Raw genomic sequence first — 21,839 nt, forward strand, 5'->3', positions numbered from 1 at the left:
GCAATTTTTGAGTAACATAGTTTATACGAGAATCTAAGTTCAAAATATCCTTAATTAGGTAGATTCCACATAGTGTTGTTACTTTAATTGATACCGAGTCTTTTTTTTTTTTTTTGGTGAGAGACTAGTCATTGACCAATTTATGACTGCTTTATCTTAATTCAATCTGATGGTTACATGAGTCAGTTTCCTTCCTTCATCAGAACCCCGCAGGTTTTGGCAGGTTGTCACCAAATTAGCCAAGTTAGTACTGCGTCAATGACGTCAACTTCATGTATCATCTAAGGAGTCTGCTGAGTGCTGACCTCACGTATATTATAGAAAAGCAACTGAGCAAACTGAATACAAACATAGCGTTTTTGACCGACTCGACATACCACATTATTCAACAGAAATATTATATGTCTACACAATAACTAGTAATGAAACATATGTTGGTAACTGCCATCCACTACTATATACTTCCCAGTAACCAAAGAATCTCACAATTCATAAGCCGCAGGCTACTTAACTTTTCTCTGATGCTGGACAATTAAACCCTGTTTCAGCCATCAAAATAGTGTAACAGCCAGGGATATCAAAGGACTATTCAAGGGAAATCATTTTGAATACTTATCAACAAGCGCCTTAGCGTTCTCTGGTGCAAAGAATCTCGCCTGTGACATCAACTGACATGTTAGAAGATAAATTATATAAAAATCCAAATTATAATAGGTAAGTCTTATGAAATTTCAAAAGATATTGCAGGTGTAATTTTTACGTTAAGAGATAAAATTTTGACAAGTTTGAATACCGTCTCCAATAGCAACCAGCAAGCATGCCGATATCACAGAAATATCACATAAACTTGTAGCATAACTTGAATGTTTAATATCTTGTCATAAAAACACACTGTTCTAGTGTCCGATATCACAGAAAGATCACATAAACTTGTGGCACATCTTGAATGTTGAATATTTTTATTAAAAACACTGGTCTAATGTCAGATTCACAAACTGCATTTTTAGAAGATCGAACGTGTGTAGACATTTTGGAGAATTTGAGCAGCATAGGTAGAAACATAGAGGGCCTATAATGACACTGCTGTTTAGGAACCTATTCCTTGTCTATAACTAAGTTGTATATGGGAAAAAGAGCAAAGCTAGCAAAGGGGGTCACAGAAAAACTAAAATATGAAGCATGTGATTTACAGAGATGGCAACAAGATACTAGTGACTAAGGCTGGGCACCAGACCGGGTTGTATCGGTACCGTTCCTGTACCATTTCGGTCCATTCCGATAGTCTATGGAACGGAATGGGACAAAGTGAACCGGTACTTGGGACGGAACGTAATCACAATTTAATACCGGTGTACCGGTACAAGTTAATTCCAGTATATTCCGGTTCCGGTTAATTATTTTTTATTAATTAATTTATATTTTATGATTGCGAAAAAGGATGGAGTTACGTATGAACTTTAATAAATGGTACGTATATGCCTTCTGTTATACTTTGCATCCACATAAGCCCCTGCCGTTCAATGCTAGGTACACATATACCCCTCTCACTAAGACTCCTAATTTTTTACACGTGTCTTAATCCTATTGAACTACCCGTTTAACCCCTCTTTTTAACCTAAAACCTAACTATTCGCCCCATAACCCAATATCCACCAAATTTCCTCTAAAAGGAATCCTAATTAGAACACCCAAATTGCTCACTTTTAAATACTTGAAGGATGTTTTCTGCTAAGAATGATACTTTAAGGATGTAGCTTAAGTTTGAGATATTGTTGAAGGATGTTTTTGGCCAAAACCTCATATCCTTGATGTCCGCCCCTTTCTCGTTAGGGCGTGACAAAACATATCCAGTCCATCACCTTGCAGCTAACAGTTGATATTCTTATCATCCTTCGACTCCTCTCCACCCATTCATACCAAACAGATCCATCTGAGCTCCATCTGCCAATGTCAAATGATTTGAATCCTGCATTGAAATATATTCTATTCCACCCCATATCTGTTGGAGAGAGAGAGAACAGAAAATAAAAGTAGACTATGGCAGGAGATAGCTGTGAAAGAAGAAGAGAGATGGTAGTTCTCAGGCGACCTAAACGGAATGAGGGTTCTCTCTCTCTCCTAGGAAGTAGGAGAGAGTTTTTGGGATATGTGCTGAGAGCATAGTATTTATGTTATGAGGAACTTGTGGTCGAATGCCTTCTTGATGTCTAATTTGCACATCACCCCTGGTGCTGAGCCTTTCAATTTAGTGTCTACACACTTACTTGCCACTGAAGCTGCATCTGTGCCTTCCTTTAACATCATGGTCATTATAATGAGGGTTTTTTAGCTTATCTATCACTCTTTTGCAATGACCTTGCACATTCCAGTAATGAGACAGACTTATTGGTCTGAAGTTTCTCATCTCAGTTGCCCCCCACCTTCTTTGGGGTAAGAGCTACAAATGTGGCATTGAAGCTCTCCTCAAAAACCTATTGCCAATGGAAATTCTGTAGGTAAGTAGTATATGAAGAATGACATCGGGAATTCATCAGGGCCTCGAGCCTTGTCAATGGCAGAACTGTTTAAGCCCCTCTAATATTTCATCCTCTTCAAGTAGTCTTTCCAGCCACTCCTGTTCTTCAGTGGAGATCTTGGTGTTCCATTGGAGTGTGAAATCAGGTCTCCAATTCTCAGACTCCTTGTAGAGTTCCTGATAAAAGCTCGCTATGAAATTTTTCATTTCTTCAGGATTAGTAACTTCAGCCCCCTTGATTTTGAGGATGTCAATGGAGTTGGATCTTCTGTGCATTGGCCATTCTGTGGAAATACTGTTTGTTTTTGTCACCATTTTTGATCCATTGTTCCCTGGATCTGTCTCCGGGAAATTTCCTCATTTCTGGACACCTCTATAGCCAGTTGAATTTACTGCAGTTGTTCATCATCTGTCAAAAGTCTGAGATCCTGGAATGGATTCCAGATTTCCCACTTGTGATGAATCAGATCTTTCCTTTCCTTCCAGTTGTTCTTGTTGGCTTTGCTCCATTCTTTGAGCTTGACTTTCAATCGACAAAGCTTGGAAGCTAATTGAGAATCAGGTCTGCCAGTTGCATTGGAGCTGCTCCATCGTTCTTTTAACTTGTCTATGAATACTTCCTCCTTAAGCCACCAATTTTCAAATTTGAAATATGATTTCCTATGTTTCCAATCACCACAGGATAGTAGGATGTGTTATGGTCCAAGCCAAGTTCTGGGAGAACACTTTTGGCTGATTTCGGAGAAATTCTCATCCCATTGGAAGAGAATAAGATCTATCTATTCTTGTCGCACAACTGTGATTTTGACCTCTCCTCCATGTATTCTCCGGAAAGAGGAGGATCCAGAAACTCAAGATCATTTATGCATTGGTTGAAATCAGCCATGATTCTGGTTATTCTATTACAGTTTGTCCTTTCAGATGGAAATCTGGATACATTAAAGTCCCCACAGATCACCCAAGTCCCTTCACATCTAGCCCATATTATTGAGATTAAGTTGTTTGACTTTCACGGCCCTTTCGTGAGTTCATATAGGCAGAAGTAGATCTTGGTGGCTGTTGACTGTGTGTCAAAATGGGTGGAGGCAGTAGTGCTCCCAAACAATTAAGGAAGGAGTGTCACCGCTTTCTTGAAAAAAGAACATCTTCAGCGGGTCTGATACTCCACGAGCTATTATTAGTGACAGGGGGTTGCAGTTCTGCAACCGGCTGTTTAGTTTGTTGCTTGAGAAGTACGGACACAAGGTTGTTACTCCCTATCATCCGCAAACAAGTGGAAGTTTCCAATCATGAGATCAAGAGCATCCTGTCCTAAACAGTGAACGTAAACAGGGTAGTTTAGTCCCAGAAGCTAGATGATGCACTATAGGTGTACAAGACTGCATATAAGACTCCAATAGGGATGTCTCTTTATCAATTGGTATTTGGAAAAGCATGTCATCATCGGTGGAGCTTGTGCACAAATCTCTTTAGGCACTGAAAAAGCGGAACTTGAATTGGGAAGAAGCCTGTAACTAAAGGTTAGAATAGATAAATGAATTGCATGAGTTCAGATTGAGAGCTTAAGAGATCTCATCGCTCTGCAAAGCCTGGATGAAGCACTATTACGACAAGCAGACACTCCAAAGGGAGTTCAGATATGGAGATATAGTCTTGTTGTTCAACTCAAGACTATTGCTTCCTGGAAAGTTGAGGTCCAAGTGATCTGGACCATTTCAAGTTACTCAAGTATTCCGTCAAACGGAGCCATTGAAGTTGAATACCAAGATGGTAAAAGATTAAAGTAAATGGCCAGAGGATAAAACATTATCTAAGGTACTTGAGGAAGTGAAGTTGATAGAGGTGATTTACCTCGATGAGGTATGAAGTAACATGTCGTAACTTGTACGCACCAACTAGAGGAGAATGTTAGAATAATAGCTTGTTTGGATTGGCTTAAAAATTGGTCAAACCAACTTTTTAGTCATTTTTAGCTTTTGGGAGTGTTTGATAAAGTTAAAAATAACTTAAAATAGATTTAAAATAACTTAAAAATGATAAAAGTTACAAGTTGGTACTTCCCTGCTTCCCATTTTGTTTGATTTTTTCAAAAACTACTTTTAAAAAGCTACTTTTTTGAAGTTAAGCCAAACAGACTCTAATAATAGGAATAGAATTGTATATAGTGTCTGTGAGAAATATAAGTGAAGAATATTATTGAATTGTTGTTGTGTCTATATTGTTAAATTGAGACCCTATTTATAGACGCTAGAATACAATCCTTTACCAAGTAGGATACTATTTAGTATTCCTATTCCTATTCCTATTCTAATACTCCCCCTCAAGCTAATGCATACAATTCATGTACCTAGCTTGTTACAAATGTTATTAACACGAGGACTGATGAGGGGCTTGGTGAGATATCTATAAGTTGATCATTCGACTTCACAAAATTGACAATTAATCTCAATGTGCTTGTCTTCTCATTAAATATTGGATTTGATGCATAATGTTGGATTTCATGCATAATGTCAGTAAACATAGAGATAAAATTCCAGTGTCGAACTTCCCAAACCAAACCTGCAAAGACTGCTTCAGACCATAGAATGACTCACATAATCGACATACAAGGCTACTAAACCTCCCCCCCCCCCCCCCCGAGCAATAAAGTGCTCAAACCTAGTATGAAGTATATGGATCATGTTGGAATCAATAGATGAGTTGATATTAAATAAGAAAGTCACCAAAAAATTGATCGGAACATGCTCATATGCCGGAGTATTAGATTTGATGGCTAAAAATGGTCATAATCTAAGAAATAAAATTATATGGGCATGGTCAGAATGATGTCACGACCCAACTAGTAAATAGAAATTATATATATAGGATAATTCGAATTGATGGAACGACTCCATTGAAAAAAAGAAATAATATGAGTAGGGTTGGAATGATGGCATAATCCTATGCAAATCAGATTTAAAGAGTCACCGGAAAGACGAATGAGACTATACAAATCAAATCTAAGTCACTTGAAAGAAACATGATGTTATGCAACTCAGATATGAGAAAATAGATCAGAAAAATCCACGGTACAACACAAATTAAATATGAAAAGTAATTCGGGAGATACACGGTGCTACACAAATCAGATATGCAAAAAAAAGGTAGTCACCGAAAAGATGGCACGGCGCTGCACAAATTATATATGAAAAAGTAGTCACTGGAATGATGACACAATGCTACACAAATTAAATATGAAAAAAGTAGTCACCAAAATGATGGCACGCTGCTATAAAAATTAAATATGAAAAAGTAGTCACCTGAATGATGGCACGGTGCTACACTAATTAGACATAAGAAAGTAGTTACCGCAAAGATACACGGTGATCCAACTTTTGCTAACATAATCATTAGCCAGATGGACGGCATATATAGATGATAATAGCTGCCCACCGGCAGCGGAAGCTCTTTGATTGTTTACCAAGATTTTAGAGGCTCTGATACCATGTGAGAAATATAAGGAAAGAATATTATTGAATTGTTGTTGTGTCTACATTATTACATTGAGACCCTATATTTATAGACGCTAGAATACAATACTTTACCAATTAGGATACTATTTAGTATTCCTATTCCTATTCTAATAGTCCTACGTGAAAAAGAATTGTAATAAATGCAAAACCAAAATGCTTCACAATAAGAAGGGTTAACCATTTATCATATCTGGGAATTAATAATTGTACCATAATAATGAACAATTAAATGGAAGGAAGCATTTATCATGGTGTCAACTTATGGAAAAGGTTCCCAAGACTATCCATAAATATGTTCATATACTCACTTGTATAAACATCCGCTCAGCATCACCAACATTTCCGTTCTCTTTCAAAATGATACCCTGCACAAATCGAGATGAAGAAATCTATAAACCTACAATAGAAACATCAAAATTCAAAATGTCATGATTTTCTTCCTATTATACAAGATATTATACTATCATGATTTTTTTCCTATTCTACAAGATATTATACTATCATGATTTTCTTCCTATTCTACAAGATACTATACTATTTATTAACTAATATATTCATTTACACTACTTTGATATATTATGAGAAACAACAATTTATTCCTTTCACAAGGTAGGGGTAAGACTACATACGCACTACCCTTCCACAGATCCCACTTGTGGGATTACACTAGGTGTGTAGTTATTGTTTTTGCCACACTTCACACTATTCTTTGAATCTTATCTCTACTATCTCTTCTAGGGGTGTCAAATGGGCGGATTGGGTTGAAATTAGATATATATTACAATGGGTTGAAAAAAAATTGGGTTGGGTTATGACCCACACAAGTTTACTTTGGGCTCAAATGGGCAAAATATCGGGTTGGATCATAAGCCGCCAAGTTTGATCCGCTTAATGTCTATAATTTTAACATGTTATTTAACTTTTATAACCACAATTTGAGTTTCAACTCAAGAAAAAAGAATCACAAATGGACGAATAAATCCTAGAATATATAAAAATAGATATTAATCATACCTTGAATATAGAAACATACATTACATCAATGAAAAAAGAGTCTTAAAACGGGTTGGTATTGGATATTAAATTGAGCTCAATTGAGGATTCTTTTAAAATGGGTCAAGGCTTGAATGGATTGAACCTAATTTAAACTATTTTGAGCCCTAACACCCATAAAATTCTGAGCAGGTTGGGCTATTTACTTATATTTGGGCTCATTTTGACACCCTAATCTCCACATTAAAACTAAGGTTTGCAAGATTAGGAATTCTCATATTTCTTTTGTAGTTAAACTTAAAAAACTACACAATATTACTAATAATATTAATAATTGCACTAAAACAACTTTTGGATTGTCCAAAATGGTTTCCAAAATTTAATAGACCATCCATCTAATGCGCAAACTTTAAGCGGATAAAAATACAAATAACTGTTGCAGGTAAAATATGGACCAAATTGAAAGAACCTTCGCTAAGTAACCCCTAAAGTCGTCAGGATAGGTAGAAATGAGTTGATTATATACAGACACGGCATCACTGATATGGCCCCATTCTGAGTATGCTTTTCCCAGAAGCAGGTCAACCTGAAAAGGGAGTAGAAAAGGAATAAAAGGTAACCGTGCAATGAGTGTATTCATTCAAGCAAGAGAGTGCAAGAATCCTTGCCTTTGATAATGGTTCCTCAAATGAGTGAAAGATACATTGCACAATTTCCCTCAAAAGCAGGTAAACACTAAGGTAAATAGATGTTTTATTTGTTCTTCTTAACCAATTTAACTATAAAAAACTAGTATTTGTTAAAAAGGAGACAAATTTGCATTAGGAGACTAGTTTCATGCTTGTTGAGTAATAACATTGAGATTCTCAATAGCTTGCTAATGATTGCTAGGATTTGTGAAGTTATGGATTTAGACAGCCTCTTTGACTTCCAGAAGAAGATGCCATGCATTTGACGAGAAATAAAAAGGAACATTGAATATTCGAGTGGCTGAAACTGAACTGTACAAAATTCAGCAAAGAGAGAAAAGTTCCAAATTGTCAATTTATTAATCAACCTCATTTTCTTGAGTAAGATTTCAAAATTACATCTAACATTTACAGAACGATACAACATAAGAGAGCGAGATTGGAAACTTTATTTCATACTTCTACAAGGGTTTTAGATAACGTTACCATCTACCTCTGTTTGTGCTATGCATCGAAGAAAAAAGAGACAACTTAGAATATCATGTGCCAAGAAGTTAATTCTAATTGAGAGCACACTGCAATATTCACTCATATCAACCAACAATACCTAACACATTTCAACAACTTAACAGTTGAACAAAGTGAAGGAACTGTAGGAATTGTCAACAGCTTTGCACATGATATTTTGGTAGGGCTAGTCATCTAAAGCTAAGAACTTCTTCTCCATCGTTAACTATAGTTTTACTCTTGCTTTTAATCTTTGCTGTTTCTTTCATTCTCTTACATTTGCTCCTTTGTTCAGATCCATGCGTTTATCCTTTTATTAATGCAGGAAGTTTTACAGGCTACCAGATGAGTTAGTGCAAACGTGATACAGCCTAACAATTATTTCCTACAGGTGTTCAGTGTAGTAGTGTCAACTCATCTAAGTTACCAAGCGAAGTTATTTTTTGAGATAAAATTTTACATGTTTAAATTAGTTAAAAATTACTACTAGTTACAGTTTAAAGTTACAAATATTTAAGAACTGTTTGAAAAATTATTTACTCTCCAAATAATAATTGTACCAAACAAATCAAAACCGAGGGAGTATCACAATTGACATGCCAAACTTACTTGAATTGGGTCTACCTCTGACTTTGATTTCGCTGCACTGTTCTTGGTTCCATCACTGCTACCACTAGTTTTTTCTTCTTTCAGACTTTTGCGTGATGCCAAAAGCATTTGAACAGCCTAAAAAAGTAAGATACCCATATCAAGTCCACGTATTGAAATGCCACAAAATAGAAATCAATTTTAATTATGTTTTATAGCAACAAAGATGATAAATGACCATTTTCTTATCATGCTTGCAGAAGGTTGCTTTGCAATCTTAGACACAACTGAATGGTAGAGAAACTCAATACAAGAAGATAATCTGGAATGATGGTGTTATCACCTTTTATGTCAAGAAGTTATCTGAATATGAACCAATGCAAGAGATACCAACATTGCAGATATATCAACATGGCTGAATGCTTGCAAGGTTCTAAACATTTCATTCAGGGTGGGTGATGGGGGTGAGCTTTTGAGGACAGGTGGTGTGGATACAAGACTTTGAGACTCACATGTCTACATATCTATAAAATTTCATGATGGCAATCCAACGTTTGTGGAGACCACAAGGAGAACTGTAGCGGATTTGAGGTTTAGGAGTGGTGAAAGAATTTCAGTATTTGCTTTGCAATCAACAGATTTCACATGATAGTCATGATGTATGGAGATGGGAGGATAAGGAATACTTTTCTGTTAAGTTCTATTATGAAAAGCTTTTAGTTAAGGAGGAGCCAGCCTTTCCAGACATTTCGTTATGGATCCCTAGCATACCGACTACCAAGAGAAGCCTATTTTTTCACTTGGTTAGCTTTGAAAGAGGTGATTTTGATAGCAGAGAATTTGAGAAAGATTACCCATGTTGGTTGGTGCTCATATGTAAAGACTCAGTGAAAGATGTGAATCACCTCCTATTACGGACATCTTATTTGTGGTGGTAATTATTAACGTCGTTTGGTCTTGAGTGGGTGATGTTGAGCACTGTGAAAAAAACTATGTTTAGTTGCGCTTTCAGAAGACGAATAAGAAGATGAAGGGAATGGGATGTTCCACCTCTAGTATTAATGTGGATTATTTGGAAGAGAGGAACATGAGAGCTTTTGATGGAGTAGAAAGATCTTGTTCACTTGAGGAGTAGCCTCTTTTCTCTTATTTACTTCCAGTGCACCCATAAGTTTCCTTTATGTATAGAATATTGGATGTGTTTCGTAGAAAACAATGTCTTTTGTAAGGTTGACTACTTTTTGGTGTACCACTTGTATACGGCTAAGTTGCTCAGACTTGAGCGCCCAACGTAGATCTATTTAATTATTTAATTTGTCCCAATTTATGTGACACTATTTTTCTATGCACGGAATCTAAGAAAGAAATGAATACTTTTGAAACTTGTGGTTTAAAACAATTCTTAGACATTTGTGTGATTTATTAGTTATCTCATTAAGGGTAAAATAATAATAGTTTCATCGTTATATAGTTTCTAAATATAGAAAGGCGACATTCTCTTTGGGACATACTAAAAAGAAAAGTGCGCTACATAAATTGGGAGAGCGGGAGTATTAAGTTACAACAGCGTTGAGTAACATCCAACATCTTTACCGTTCTCAATGAATCTATTCCACATGCGATTTTACTCTATGTTAAAAAAATTCAGTGAATGTTATTCTGATATAAGTCACCTTATTCTTTGTCAATGAATGTTAGCTAGTAAAGTGAAATTCCTAGTCGACATACACAAATCAATAGGATAACAGAGTAGGCTTAGCACTGAAAATACTATTTAAAGCAACCTACTCTAACAACTAAAGAACAGTTTATACAATCAGATTAAAAAGTGAGCAACTGGCATTGTGAAACCAATAGATTTTACTTAGCTTTAAACATCAAACTAATTACAAATTGAGAGAAATGGGGTGGGGGGAGAGTTGAATTCTCAAGATTGGAACTTCAAAATGCAATAACATGTTCCACATATTCCCAATAAGCTCCAAATTTAGTACTCCATATTAAGTATCATTCTTTCGCCCTTTCACGCATTATAAGTTGCAGAAATTTGGTCAGTTTTAAGAGATCACACCAATCCTCTTAACTGATTTCAGGTGCCTAATGTTAAATGGATCCAATACAGATAAATATAATTTGTTGTATATTTTGAAGGATCCATGAGAAGCACCAAATATATATGTCATATCCAATTTCAACAAGGTGCAGCAAGAGAAATGAAGGGTCCGTTGCAACGGACCAGTGCTAAAAGGTGCATCAAGACAAATAAAGAGTCCATGAAAGAGAGCAGGTGCCAGAGGAGAAAAACATTTAGATCATACCCTTGGCGAAAGGCTAAAGTACCTAAAGCAGTTTACATATTCAATTTCACATAAATCTTGAACACAAATGAACCATACACATTTTGACAGTGTTTACTCAATCTCAGAGCATAATATTCACTTCTCTACTTACGAACTGTGGTTACGAAGGTAAATATAGATACTCTTTTCTACTTCAGTTCCACCAACGACGACATCTTCATATTTTTATCAGAGCTCACAAATTATTAAGCAGTCAAAAAAGTGATTAACTGGAACAAAGAAACTGAGAATCATTTCCTGTCTAGAAGTGCAGGCAATGGAGCAATGTAAAAAGAGGAACTAGCAGATTGACCGACCAACCTCATCTGGCTTCCTCGCGGCAATTAGTGCATTTGTAAGGCCACGTTGAACTTCAAAATCAATAGTTCCGGATACCTGTAAGATCATCCTAACAGGTTATTCGAGTTTGGCCAAGTGCTGAGAAAACTATTCTATGAACAAGAGGTGAAGAATCTCTAATAAACATTTTATTTGTGGGATTTGGTATGGTCTACTAACATGACAAACCTGATGAATATAAATCAGTTAACTTTTAGGCTAGGTAGATGTTTAGATAGAATAAATAAAATAAGGAGACTTCTTTCGAAAACCTTACAACCAACGAACATTTCAAAAGGTTCAAGTCTAGAGAGGTACTACAGGTAGGCACCATAAACAATGATAACTGATTAAAGTAACAAGGTATACCAGAATAGACATATTATCCAGCTAATAAGCTACTGACCATGGCAGACATTCTAAAAGCAGCAGCACTCCCTTCATAATCCATCAGTCCATATTTGACTTCTCCAAGCAAACGGTAAACATCTGGGTCACTTGGTTTTTTCTGCATTCGCGAACAGGTGATTTCGTTTTATTCATATGGACATAGAACAATCTCTTGATAAGCAAAAAATAAGTCAGCTGAAGAAAACCTTAATCAATTCTTCAAGAAGGGAAGAGGCTCGATTGTACTCCCCCAGTTCTGATAAGGTCACAGCAGCTCCCTGAAAACCATTAAAAAAAACTTACACAGTTGCAGAGTGAAAATTAAAAAGAGGTGGTTTTGGATTGGATGACATCAAAAAAAGAAATTGCATACAATAATTCTTACATAAAATATAAAGGAAAATCCTTACAAGACACAGGGCACTATGAGCCCGTTTAAACTAGCTGATTATAAATAGCTGCTAAGCATTTCAAATGTTGATCATGATTTAATAATGGGCAGTCGTGTTTGATAGAAGTACTAAAATTGCTAATAAGTGGTAAAGAAGTGTTGATAAGCTGTTCTTTTTTTAGAAATACTAAAATACCTTTAAACGTTTTACAAGTAGCTATAAATTTCACAGTATCGTTGTAAAGAAAAGGAGGCACAAGTGAAGAAGTTAGGTGTTCTGTTTTGGTAAAGAGTGTACACATTCTCACCGCTACCTTACGAAGTTAGATAAATTGTTTCTGGTATGCCCTTGTCTCAAGTAAAACATATCAAAAGACAAGTATGGAAAAGAAATGCAACAGTAAAAAAAACCATGCTAAAAATAAAGGAGAAGGAACAATAGCAACAACAGGTAATACAGTAGCTGAAGCGAAGGAAACAGCATGTAAATTTTTGAGACCTTAATAAATCCAGCAAGACCCAATCCACTTGATTGTTGTTGGAATAAAGGGAAAGAGAAGGAGCTGAGACATTAAGCCCAGGTTTTTCTGGAATAAGCCTTGTAGAAATTTGATTCCTCCTTTCACTTGACTATACACCCAACTGTCATCATTTTTGTCAAGGTTGACTGGGACAAGATTACGGGGTTTTTGAGGACAAGGGGACCACAGCTTTCCATGACAGGCAAGGAAAAAGATGGTTAGGGACAGTATAGTAGTTGCACACCAGAAAAAAGTTGCCATAACTTTAGTGTTATCGAACTGGGAAGTTGCTTGATCAATTCAAGTTGAATGCCTCATAAGAGAATGTTAGAATAAGAACATGAATAGTATATAGTATCAGTGTTATCAAAGGCGAAAAGCACAAAAAAGCTCTAAGGTCCGTCGGGGCTTTAAGCGCAAAGTGCAAATAAAGTGTGGGCATTAATGAAAAAAGGCGTAAAGGGAGGAATATATATATATATATATATTAAGACTGAAATCTTTCTCTTTCTATATATATATATATATATAAGACTGAAATCTTTCTCTTTCCTCCCAGGCACGAATCCCAATGTAATTTTAAAATCAACTCCCAACCTTTAACCCCACCGCTAATCCTTTTGATCACCGGAATCCTCCCTCCCTCTTCCTTTTCTGACAATCTCCTTCCACCAAAGCCTCTAAAACACACCCGCGACTCAAGCCCAAAAAGACTCATCACCAGAAAGTTTCCCACGCGCCACCACTTCTGCTCAGATCTCGACGTCACTCGCGACACGCGCCGGCGCGTGAGTCGACAAAAATCAGAATTTTTTCTTTTTCTTGGTTTGATCCAGGCCACAAGGGCTTTCACCTCCCACTCTGCTTTAGTTTAAAGCACTTAATTTTCTTTTCTTCGAATTTCTGGACAGAGATGGATAACAGAATCTTTTTCAAATTATGGGTTAAGTCTTATGACTTAACTGATACTAAGCTAGCTTCAGATTCTAGGTTTGAATGGGTGGAGAGTGTTGGACGGTATGTGAGAAGAATGGAGTTGAGTAGAGTAGCTCTACAGTGGCTATGCAGAAATTTTAACGAAGCTTCAGAATTCAAAGGAAAATCCTTCAAAACTTGGAGATGTAGAGATTTAACTACTCTTATTTATTGCTATTTGAAGTACAAATGCATGGTGCAAAATCAGATATGAGAAAATAGTCACTAGGAAAATGCATGGTGCTACACAAATCAGATATGAAAAAATAGTCACCGAAAAGATGCATAGTAGTCATAGTGCTTCATTCTGATGACTACTTTCTCAAATATGATTTTGCATAGCACCGTGCATCTACCTTATGGTTACTTTATCGTAGCACTATGCATCTTTTTTGTGACTACTTTTTCATATCTAATTTGTGTAGCACCATGCATTTTCGTGGTGACTATTTTCTCATATCTGATTTTGCGTGGCACCGTCCATCTTCCAGTGACTATTCTCACAAACCTGATTTTGTGTGGCACCTCCGGTGACTGCCTTTTTATCTTTGATTTGTGTAGCACCGTGCATCTTTTTGGTGACTACTTTCTCATATCTGATTTGTGTAGCACCATGCATCTTTTCGAACTACTTTTTTATATCTAGTTGTGTAGCACCGTGCGTCTTTTTAGTGACACATCTGATCTGCATAATTTCGTGTGTCTTCCGGTGACTCCTCAAATATTACTTACATAGTCTCACTTTTCGCCAGTGTTGTGCAAAAAATCAACACCACCAAAACGTATAGTATCTCCTTGCGTTTAAACCACAACTGACACTACAACGGATAAAACTCCCACGTGCCTCCATGCGCCACCAAAGATATCATCACCTTTGACTAGATCGTACCACGCACTGATGCGTGAGCCTCTTCTAACCAATTATTTGGCAACTTTCTTGTTCAATATTAACTCGTCTCTTGATTCCGAGACAATCCATATGTTTTATACCAGATTTTAAGCACTTTCCAACAACAAATACATTGTTTCCAACAAATCTAAGTTTTCCAATATTATTCTCCATTTCAGATGCACTTTTGCCAAAAGGGTATACTCCGATTCTATCTGTGGTTGTCATTTTCCATTTGTCTTTTAATTAGTTAGACATTAATAATGTTTTTTTCCATAGTGATCTCGAGGAAGAAGTCTATATGGAGCAACCACCTGATTTTGTTGCTTGCGAGAAGTCTAGTAGCCTTGTATGTCGGTTGCGCAGGTCACTCTATGATCTGAAATAGTCTTCTCAAGCTTGGTTTGGAAAGTTCAACACAATAATTCAGGAGCTTGGCATAACTTGTAATGGAGCTGATCATTTTGTGTTTTATCAAACATTCTGCATCAAATCCAGTATTTCATGAGAAACCTAAGCAAATTGAGATACTATTATAAAATTAGTGAAGTTGACGGATCAACTTGCAAATATCTTCATCAAGTCCCTCATCGGTCTCGTATCACTTGTATGCACTCGCTTGAGGGGAAGCGTTTGACAGGAAAAGGATTGTAATATAGAGTCTACAGATAGGGTCGCAATGTAATAATGTAGATACACAATTTAATAATATTTTTCTCCTATACTTCTCACAAAGAAAAAATGGGTTGATGCTTATCAACAAACCTGCCAGAAACAATTAGAGGCAATGAACCACCGTCTAAAGTGAAGGGGACTAACCTAGAGGTTGCAAAGTCTAATAAAAGCTAACGTACTTGCATTTCATATCGCTACTCAATCTTAAAGTAAAGAGAACAATGGTATTAATGGGTGAGGTATGTTTAAGTTGCAAAAATTTTTTGCCTCCTTATGCGATAAGATTAATTTCTAGACCCCGAGCATAAGTATATGCAACTCTTAGGAGGCTAAACTGAAGTAGGTATGCTCTTAGAGAATGGGAAGTTCTGACACTGTAAGCATACAATAAACAAAGAAATCTTAAATTACATCATAGATAACAACTCACTTCAAGCGAGATGGGATCCTCTGGTGATGAAGCCAGTGTAGCCTCAAATTGCTGAAGCGTCTTCTGCAAAAGCATCAAATCTGATGAACGACACATTGCTTAACATATTTACGAATTCTTCAATTATACAAAATTGAGTGAATTTAACATATTGCTAAACAGTTTTCTATTCTAAGGAGCTTCTATATGTAGAAATTACTAATATTGCACATTTTATATCCTAAATATTCATTTAACTCCGTACGAACCTGTTTCATACTTTCATATCAGAGAGAAGTTGGTCATACTGACTAGCAATGATAACTACATATGCAAGCCCATTATAGATAAAGAGATGGTAGGCATTAGCAATAGGTGCTTCTCACCAATCTTTCTTCTTTCTGCAGCAACTTTCAACTGAACTCAAAAGCATGTCTTACCTTATAGTTGCACACTAGAAAATTATAAATTTCAGTGCGACGGAAAACAATTTACCAGGAGGTTAGCTCTCTCATCTTCAGCAATTCTCTTACCCTTGCTGGCAATCTCCTCAGTGGGACTAACACTGGACCAATGGCCTCATTAAGATACATTCAAAATAAAAAAGGGGGGAAATAAAAAGAAATAAGCACCAAATAAATCATGAGACGTGGAAACCTCTAGATAGAGTAGAAAAGAAAAATAGGACGGAAACAATGAGATCTATTTGATAACAAATAGCCAGCATAATTGGAAGCACCAGAATCTACCTTCCAGAGGGAAGAAAGTCACCAAGTGCAAACAAGAGTCCAAATACAATAACAGCCGCTCCAACTCCAATCTATTAAATTTGGAATATATCTATTAGTATCCTTATGAAGAAATGAATTAAAATGGATCAATAGGCGGATGTGTCAGCTAGATTATAGTACCACCTTGGTACCCAGTCCGATTGTAGTACTTCTGGACTCAACCGGAGCATCATAGTCAATTGCTCCATATGCTTTCTCTTCCTCTGTTTTTTTCTGCTGAAGCGCCGACCTAACATATTTTAATCGATGAAGAAAGAAAGATAAAAAAAGGATAATGTCATCAACACATTGCCCACATAGCCCACAAAGATGGACCAAGAAGTCCAAGAAGTAAGAAACTAGACATCAAAAGTTGACACAACATAGATTTAACATGCCTACATTGTCGAAGCAGAGCTTACTTTATCCAAGAACTAAAAACATCCCAAAACAGTCTAGATTATAAACTCAGAAGTTGAAATTGCAGAAATTTTGCCTTTGCAACCAGAAGTTTGATAATTGATCAAGCACTTGTCACTAGTTGAAATTGCACAAATTTTGCCTTTGCAACCAGAAGTTCAATAATTGATCACAGCACTTGTCACCAGTGATTATTCATTCAATCCCTTGTTTGGAATGCAAAACGTTGGTGACACATCTAGTAAGCATGATCAAGTAGTTCCAAGATTATTTTCATACTAGGTCATTGAAAAGTGATGGCCACTACCAGCTGGTGGATTGACCAGGACTGCTGACAGAATTTCTCCTAATCTATGTATGAATGTATTACTTCCTCCTTTTTATTCAAATGGTTGGGGAGAGAAGTCTCTATTTAAATCACATTGACATGACCCTAGATGACAAGATATGGAAGTCGAGGATTAGGGTAGGGTAGTAGGTAGCAGAGTGTTAAAGTACTTTTACGTGGGAGAGGCAGGGGTGTTGTCTCATCCTTCTCCTCAATTACTAATCTTATCTAGTATTGCATAGTATCTTATTCTTTGTTTTACCCACTACTTTTTCCTTCATTTGCTTTGTTTATCTTGCTATTTTTGGGATCGTTAATTCCTTTCTATTATGTTTTGATTACACTTCTTTTGAGCCGATGGTCTGTACGAAACATTTCTCTACCCCACACAAGTAGGGGTAAGGTCTACATACATCAAATCATCCCCAGACCCTCACAAGGTATGCTGATAAGTAGTTATTGTTGTGACTATCCACATACAAGATGATATGATGAAGCATGGATACGAAGGCTACTTGCATATATGTGAAGTCTAATGAGTACACCACATAAAATGATGAAAAATAATCTCTTTCATCTGCTTTTGTGAGTCATCAAATTTTGGACTCCAATACAATATGAACAGATAATTGACTCAAAAGGAAAATTTACAATGACAAGTTAGTGCAATAATACAACAAAAATTAATTTTATAAGACAGCTACTGCAGGTAAGCATAAATGTAAAACCAGCAGGAAAGAAACCATTCTAAATACTAGTAGCACCTTTTTACTACATCCAACCGTTCCTCAAACTGAAGATCTGACCCCACACTTTTTGACTTTCTGACATCATTCGTAGAGTTCAAACGAGGTGCCTCTGCACAATAATGAGCCTTAGATTGTATATTCTACAACACCTATAACTCAGACCTCACCTTAAACAAGATATAACAGGGGAAAACCCTTTAAGAGACCACTTAGTATGAAACTAGAAGAATGTGTTCACACATTTTGAATTAGAAATAAGCTTCCAAAGCATACGTATTTTAGCCAGAAGAATCAACTTTACAATCCAAAAGAATGTGTGGTGTCAAATAGTTTTGACAAGTGAGGACAAGGCAAGGAATCAAAAGATAAATTCGGAAGGGAAAGCCAGAAAATAGAAACAAACTCAGATCATACAACACTATGAAACCGCTACGCATCAGAGCTCTTGTACACATAAAACATCAAATTGTAACGTTGATAAAATAACTGGCAAGAAACACATCAGAATACTTTCCAAACAGTAATCTATCAACACATTCAGGGGTTCAAAGAGTATTTCCAGAAGATTCAACCAAGTGTTGGAAACACTTCAAGCAACCATGTACTCGAGCAATATATCACACCTTAAACCATAATGATTGTTTTTCTTTGTATTGTTAGTTTCATGAACAAAAAAATTACCCATGGTTCAAAAACAATTTACCAGAACATCGGAGCCACAAATGACCTACTCTAACTAGCATGGAGATGACATGAAAAAAATCAAAGATACTACTTTTTTCTAGAAAGGAAATTCATTAATAGGAGAATCCTTTAGGCCACAAGACTACAAATATTTTTCACAAAGGCTATAGGGGGTCGACCCTTGACTACCTTCCTCCCGAGAGCATACGGCTCTACGACTTGTCTCCCAACATTTTGTGTCTCTTTTCTAAGAACATGTTTGGTCTTCTCCAAAGTCCTATCAGGGATAGAGTGTTACATCGATATTCCATCAGATCATCAACTATGTGAGAAATGTTTCTCACGATGTGATTCAAACTCCATGTATCATTTATAGCATAGATCGAGAAAGTAAAATGATTAATCTAAGGTATACATCCTCTGTCTCAATACATACCTAATTCTATTCTTATTTTTTCAAATGGAGTTTTGGCATGCCTTATTTTAGGTTAAAAAGTTCCCAATGTATAATATCTGTTTAATGCTAAATATTTTTGATGCATCATAATTTATACATCTAATCAAACAAACTTTTCTATTTTCTTTTAAATTATTAATCGGTAAACCACAAGTACAAACAAAATGATACCCAACTACACACTACACAAATGCAAGGTAGGGTGGTTTACTAACGATTAAGGAGGTCGTCTGACTGTCGGGTAGATGAATTCCTGCAAGAGTAAACAACAGCTTTAGAATAACTACAATAAACTCGCTATTTACATCAATATGCAATTCTAGACAACATAGGTACAAGTTCAGAGAATAATACACACAATTTCTAAAGCAGTAGGAGATGAGAGAAGTGCATTCTAATTAAATTAATATCTCCCACTTCAAATGACCGTTCTATATCGCCTCTTAAGTTAAGTCTTCATCTACATACTGTTGTATATTTGAATAATCCACCTTATAAGTCTCAACATATCCTTCCTTTTGTCACAAGTCTTGCCTTAAATTTTGTCAAAGAGCCTTCATGATTGTCTTTGACTAAGAAAACTTACTTGCATCCACTATTTTCTTTCTTTTGCTTAAATCCACCAAATTTCAAGTTTTGTTTTCATCTTAAGCATGTATCTGCTCAAGTATTGCATCTTCAAAGGTCTCCTTTGGGTACCAAGAGGCAATTGAAGTAATAAACACAGTATATTAGCAATGGAGTATGTGGATTTACACAAATTGTAATTTTACGAGTGTAATAGGAAGGTCAAGGTTTTCTACAAGATTTCTTAGGATGAAGAAGTTGGTACGAGTCATGGAGAAATTCTTCTTCCGAAAACAAGAGAAGACACATCAACTTCATCTTTCAACCTAAAGATTGGACGAGGAAGAGAATTTTGAGAAAAGAAGGAAATATTTGCTGCAAAAGTCAAAATTCTTTCAAAATGCAAGACCAATTGTAATTTTTATTTTAACTAGATAAGAGTAGTTATTGGTGGTTACCAAGTTAAGACAACTTCTAGTATTATTATTTATAAATTGAATTGTAACAAGAAGTTCCACAGAGAAGCATACCTTTGCGGCCGCACTGTGCCCTTGGCCTGCCTTCTGGCGGTTGCAGAATTCTTACCCTGAATTTAAGTAGCAAGAAGAGTATCGAAATTATCCATTACAAAATTAAAAGGGTGAAGCAATACCTTGTTAGTGTTGCCATCACTCGGACCGAAACCACGACTTGAATTTGAATCAGTAGAGCAGCATATACAATTCAGAACCCCATACTTGGACTTGGTATGGTACTGAAACTGGAACTGATGATTGCTCTGGCTTTTACCACTAGGGAAAGAGAATGTTCGACTATAAATACTGCAAGACTTAGGAGCAAACAACACTTGCGGCTGCTGAACAACAGTAAAGTGAGTCCCTGCAACGGCCATTAGATAAGGTATGCCGTTTCTCTCTAACATATAAATAAATATATCTTGAGAAAATTAAATGATAGTTAATTTTTTTATTTTTGCACGTTGCAATGCATCCTAAATGTTTTAAGGGAAAAGGACACGTAAATTTTGTCATATAACTTTCTTAATTATTTTTAATAAGAAACTCAAAGAAGTCAACGAAATAATTTATGTATAAAAAAAAATAAATTAAAAAATATTTTGAACTTCACTTGAAAGATCAAATATACAATTACATGATTTTTTTTAAAAGTAAAAGTAAAAGTAAAAAATATAAATTTAAAACTAATTTTTTAACTTTCGTTGATGGATACTTGAGTCACTTTTATAACGATAGGCATATCAGATCCTTTTCCGATGTTTTAATGTTTCATGAGTGTTGTTTTTATTGAAATGGCTTTGATCGAACTTGGAATGTTTTGTATCTCCTAATTTATCCAGCTTTCATTGCATGTTTGACCTATACAACTAGGATTCAAACTAACAGTGACGAAGATGAGAAAGTTATAATGACTAGATTTATTAATCGTCTCAATAGAGAAAAAATGGATACAAAAGAATTTAAATATGTCAGTAGAGTTGATTGCAAAAAATAAAATAAAAAATAAAGTTTACTTACGAAAAAATCGCCTAAATACTACAAGACTGAGCTAAAATAAATTTTTCCATCATTTGATCAATAATTTATCAAGATTTGAATTTGTCAACTATAAAGATGAGTTATTTTTTCTTTTCTCTTACGGTCCTTTTCTTATATTTCTACCCTCCTTCCAAATAACAAAGTATTAACAAGGAAAAAATTTGAGTTAATATAATTTTTCACATGATTCCAAAAGCTTTATTCCTATGTATAATAGCCATCCACGTCACAAGATTTGTCTTTTTCGTAATTTAAACATTTAAAATCACTTTTTAAAAGATAGGCCAAACACAATCTATTTTTATTTGTAATAAATATAAAAAAAAATAAGTATTTTTAGTGGAACATAATGTCTTTCTTTTCTTTAGAATGTTGAAAAGCTATTTATAGAGTTAGTCAAAATGGGCTTGACCCGCGAGGTCAGTCCAATCCAACTCTTGAATTGAGTGGAGTTATACCTAATTTTTTTGGCTCCTTTAGGAACAAAGCTTTTTAGCTCAACCTCACTTGACCCGCTAGTCTCTCAACCTGCAAACCTCCAAGGCTGCCCATGGGCTAGATAGATAGATAGATAGA

The 21,839-nt window shown here is 35.8% G+C and overlaps 1 protein-coding gene across 2 annotated transcripts; it reads right to left on the reverse strand.

The window, feature by feature from the left end:
• Positions 1 to 275: 275 nt before the first annotated feature.
• On the reverse strand, positions 276 to 20,673 carry LOC101262497 (uncharacterized). Of its 2 annotated transcripts, XM_004235451.5 has the most exons (15): positions 20,360 to 20,673; positions 20,238 to 20,293; positions 19,356 to 19,393; positions 18,015 to 18,108; positions 16,647 to 16,752; positions 16,482 to 16,552; positions 16,228 to 16,297; positions 15,754 to 15,816; positions 12,079 to 12,150; positions 11,889 to 11,990; positions 11,465 to 11,539; positions 8,826 to 8,942; positions 7,490 to 7,606; positions 6,336 to 6,392; positions 276 to 656 (listed from the first exon to the last, which is right to left on the reverse strand). In XM_004235451.5, the coding sequence occupies exons 1-15, from the start codon at positions 20,627 to 20,629 to the stop codon at positions 600 to 602; spliced, it is 1,365 nt and encodes a 454-aa protein (XP_004235499.2). In that variant the 5' UTR covers positions 20,630 to 20,673; the 3' UTR covers positions 276 to 599. The 2 variants fall into 2 exon arrangements, with proteins under 2 accessions (XP_004235499.2, XP_025886041.2); XM_026030256.2 differs by lacking the exon at positions 7,490 to 7,606.
• Between the last annotated feature and the right edge of the window lie 1,166 nt (positions 20,674 to 21,839).

Source organism: Solanum lycopersicum, chromosome 3 (assembly GCF_036512215.1).
Source record: "Solanum lycopersicum chromosome 3, SLM_r2.1".
In the NCBI taxonomy this organism is placed as follows: domain Eukaryota; kingdom Viridiplantae; phylum Streptophyta; class Magnoliopsida; order Solanales; family Solanaceae; genus Solanum; species Solanum lycopersicum.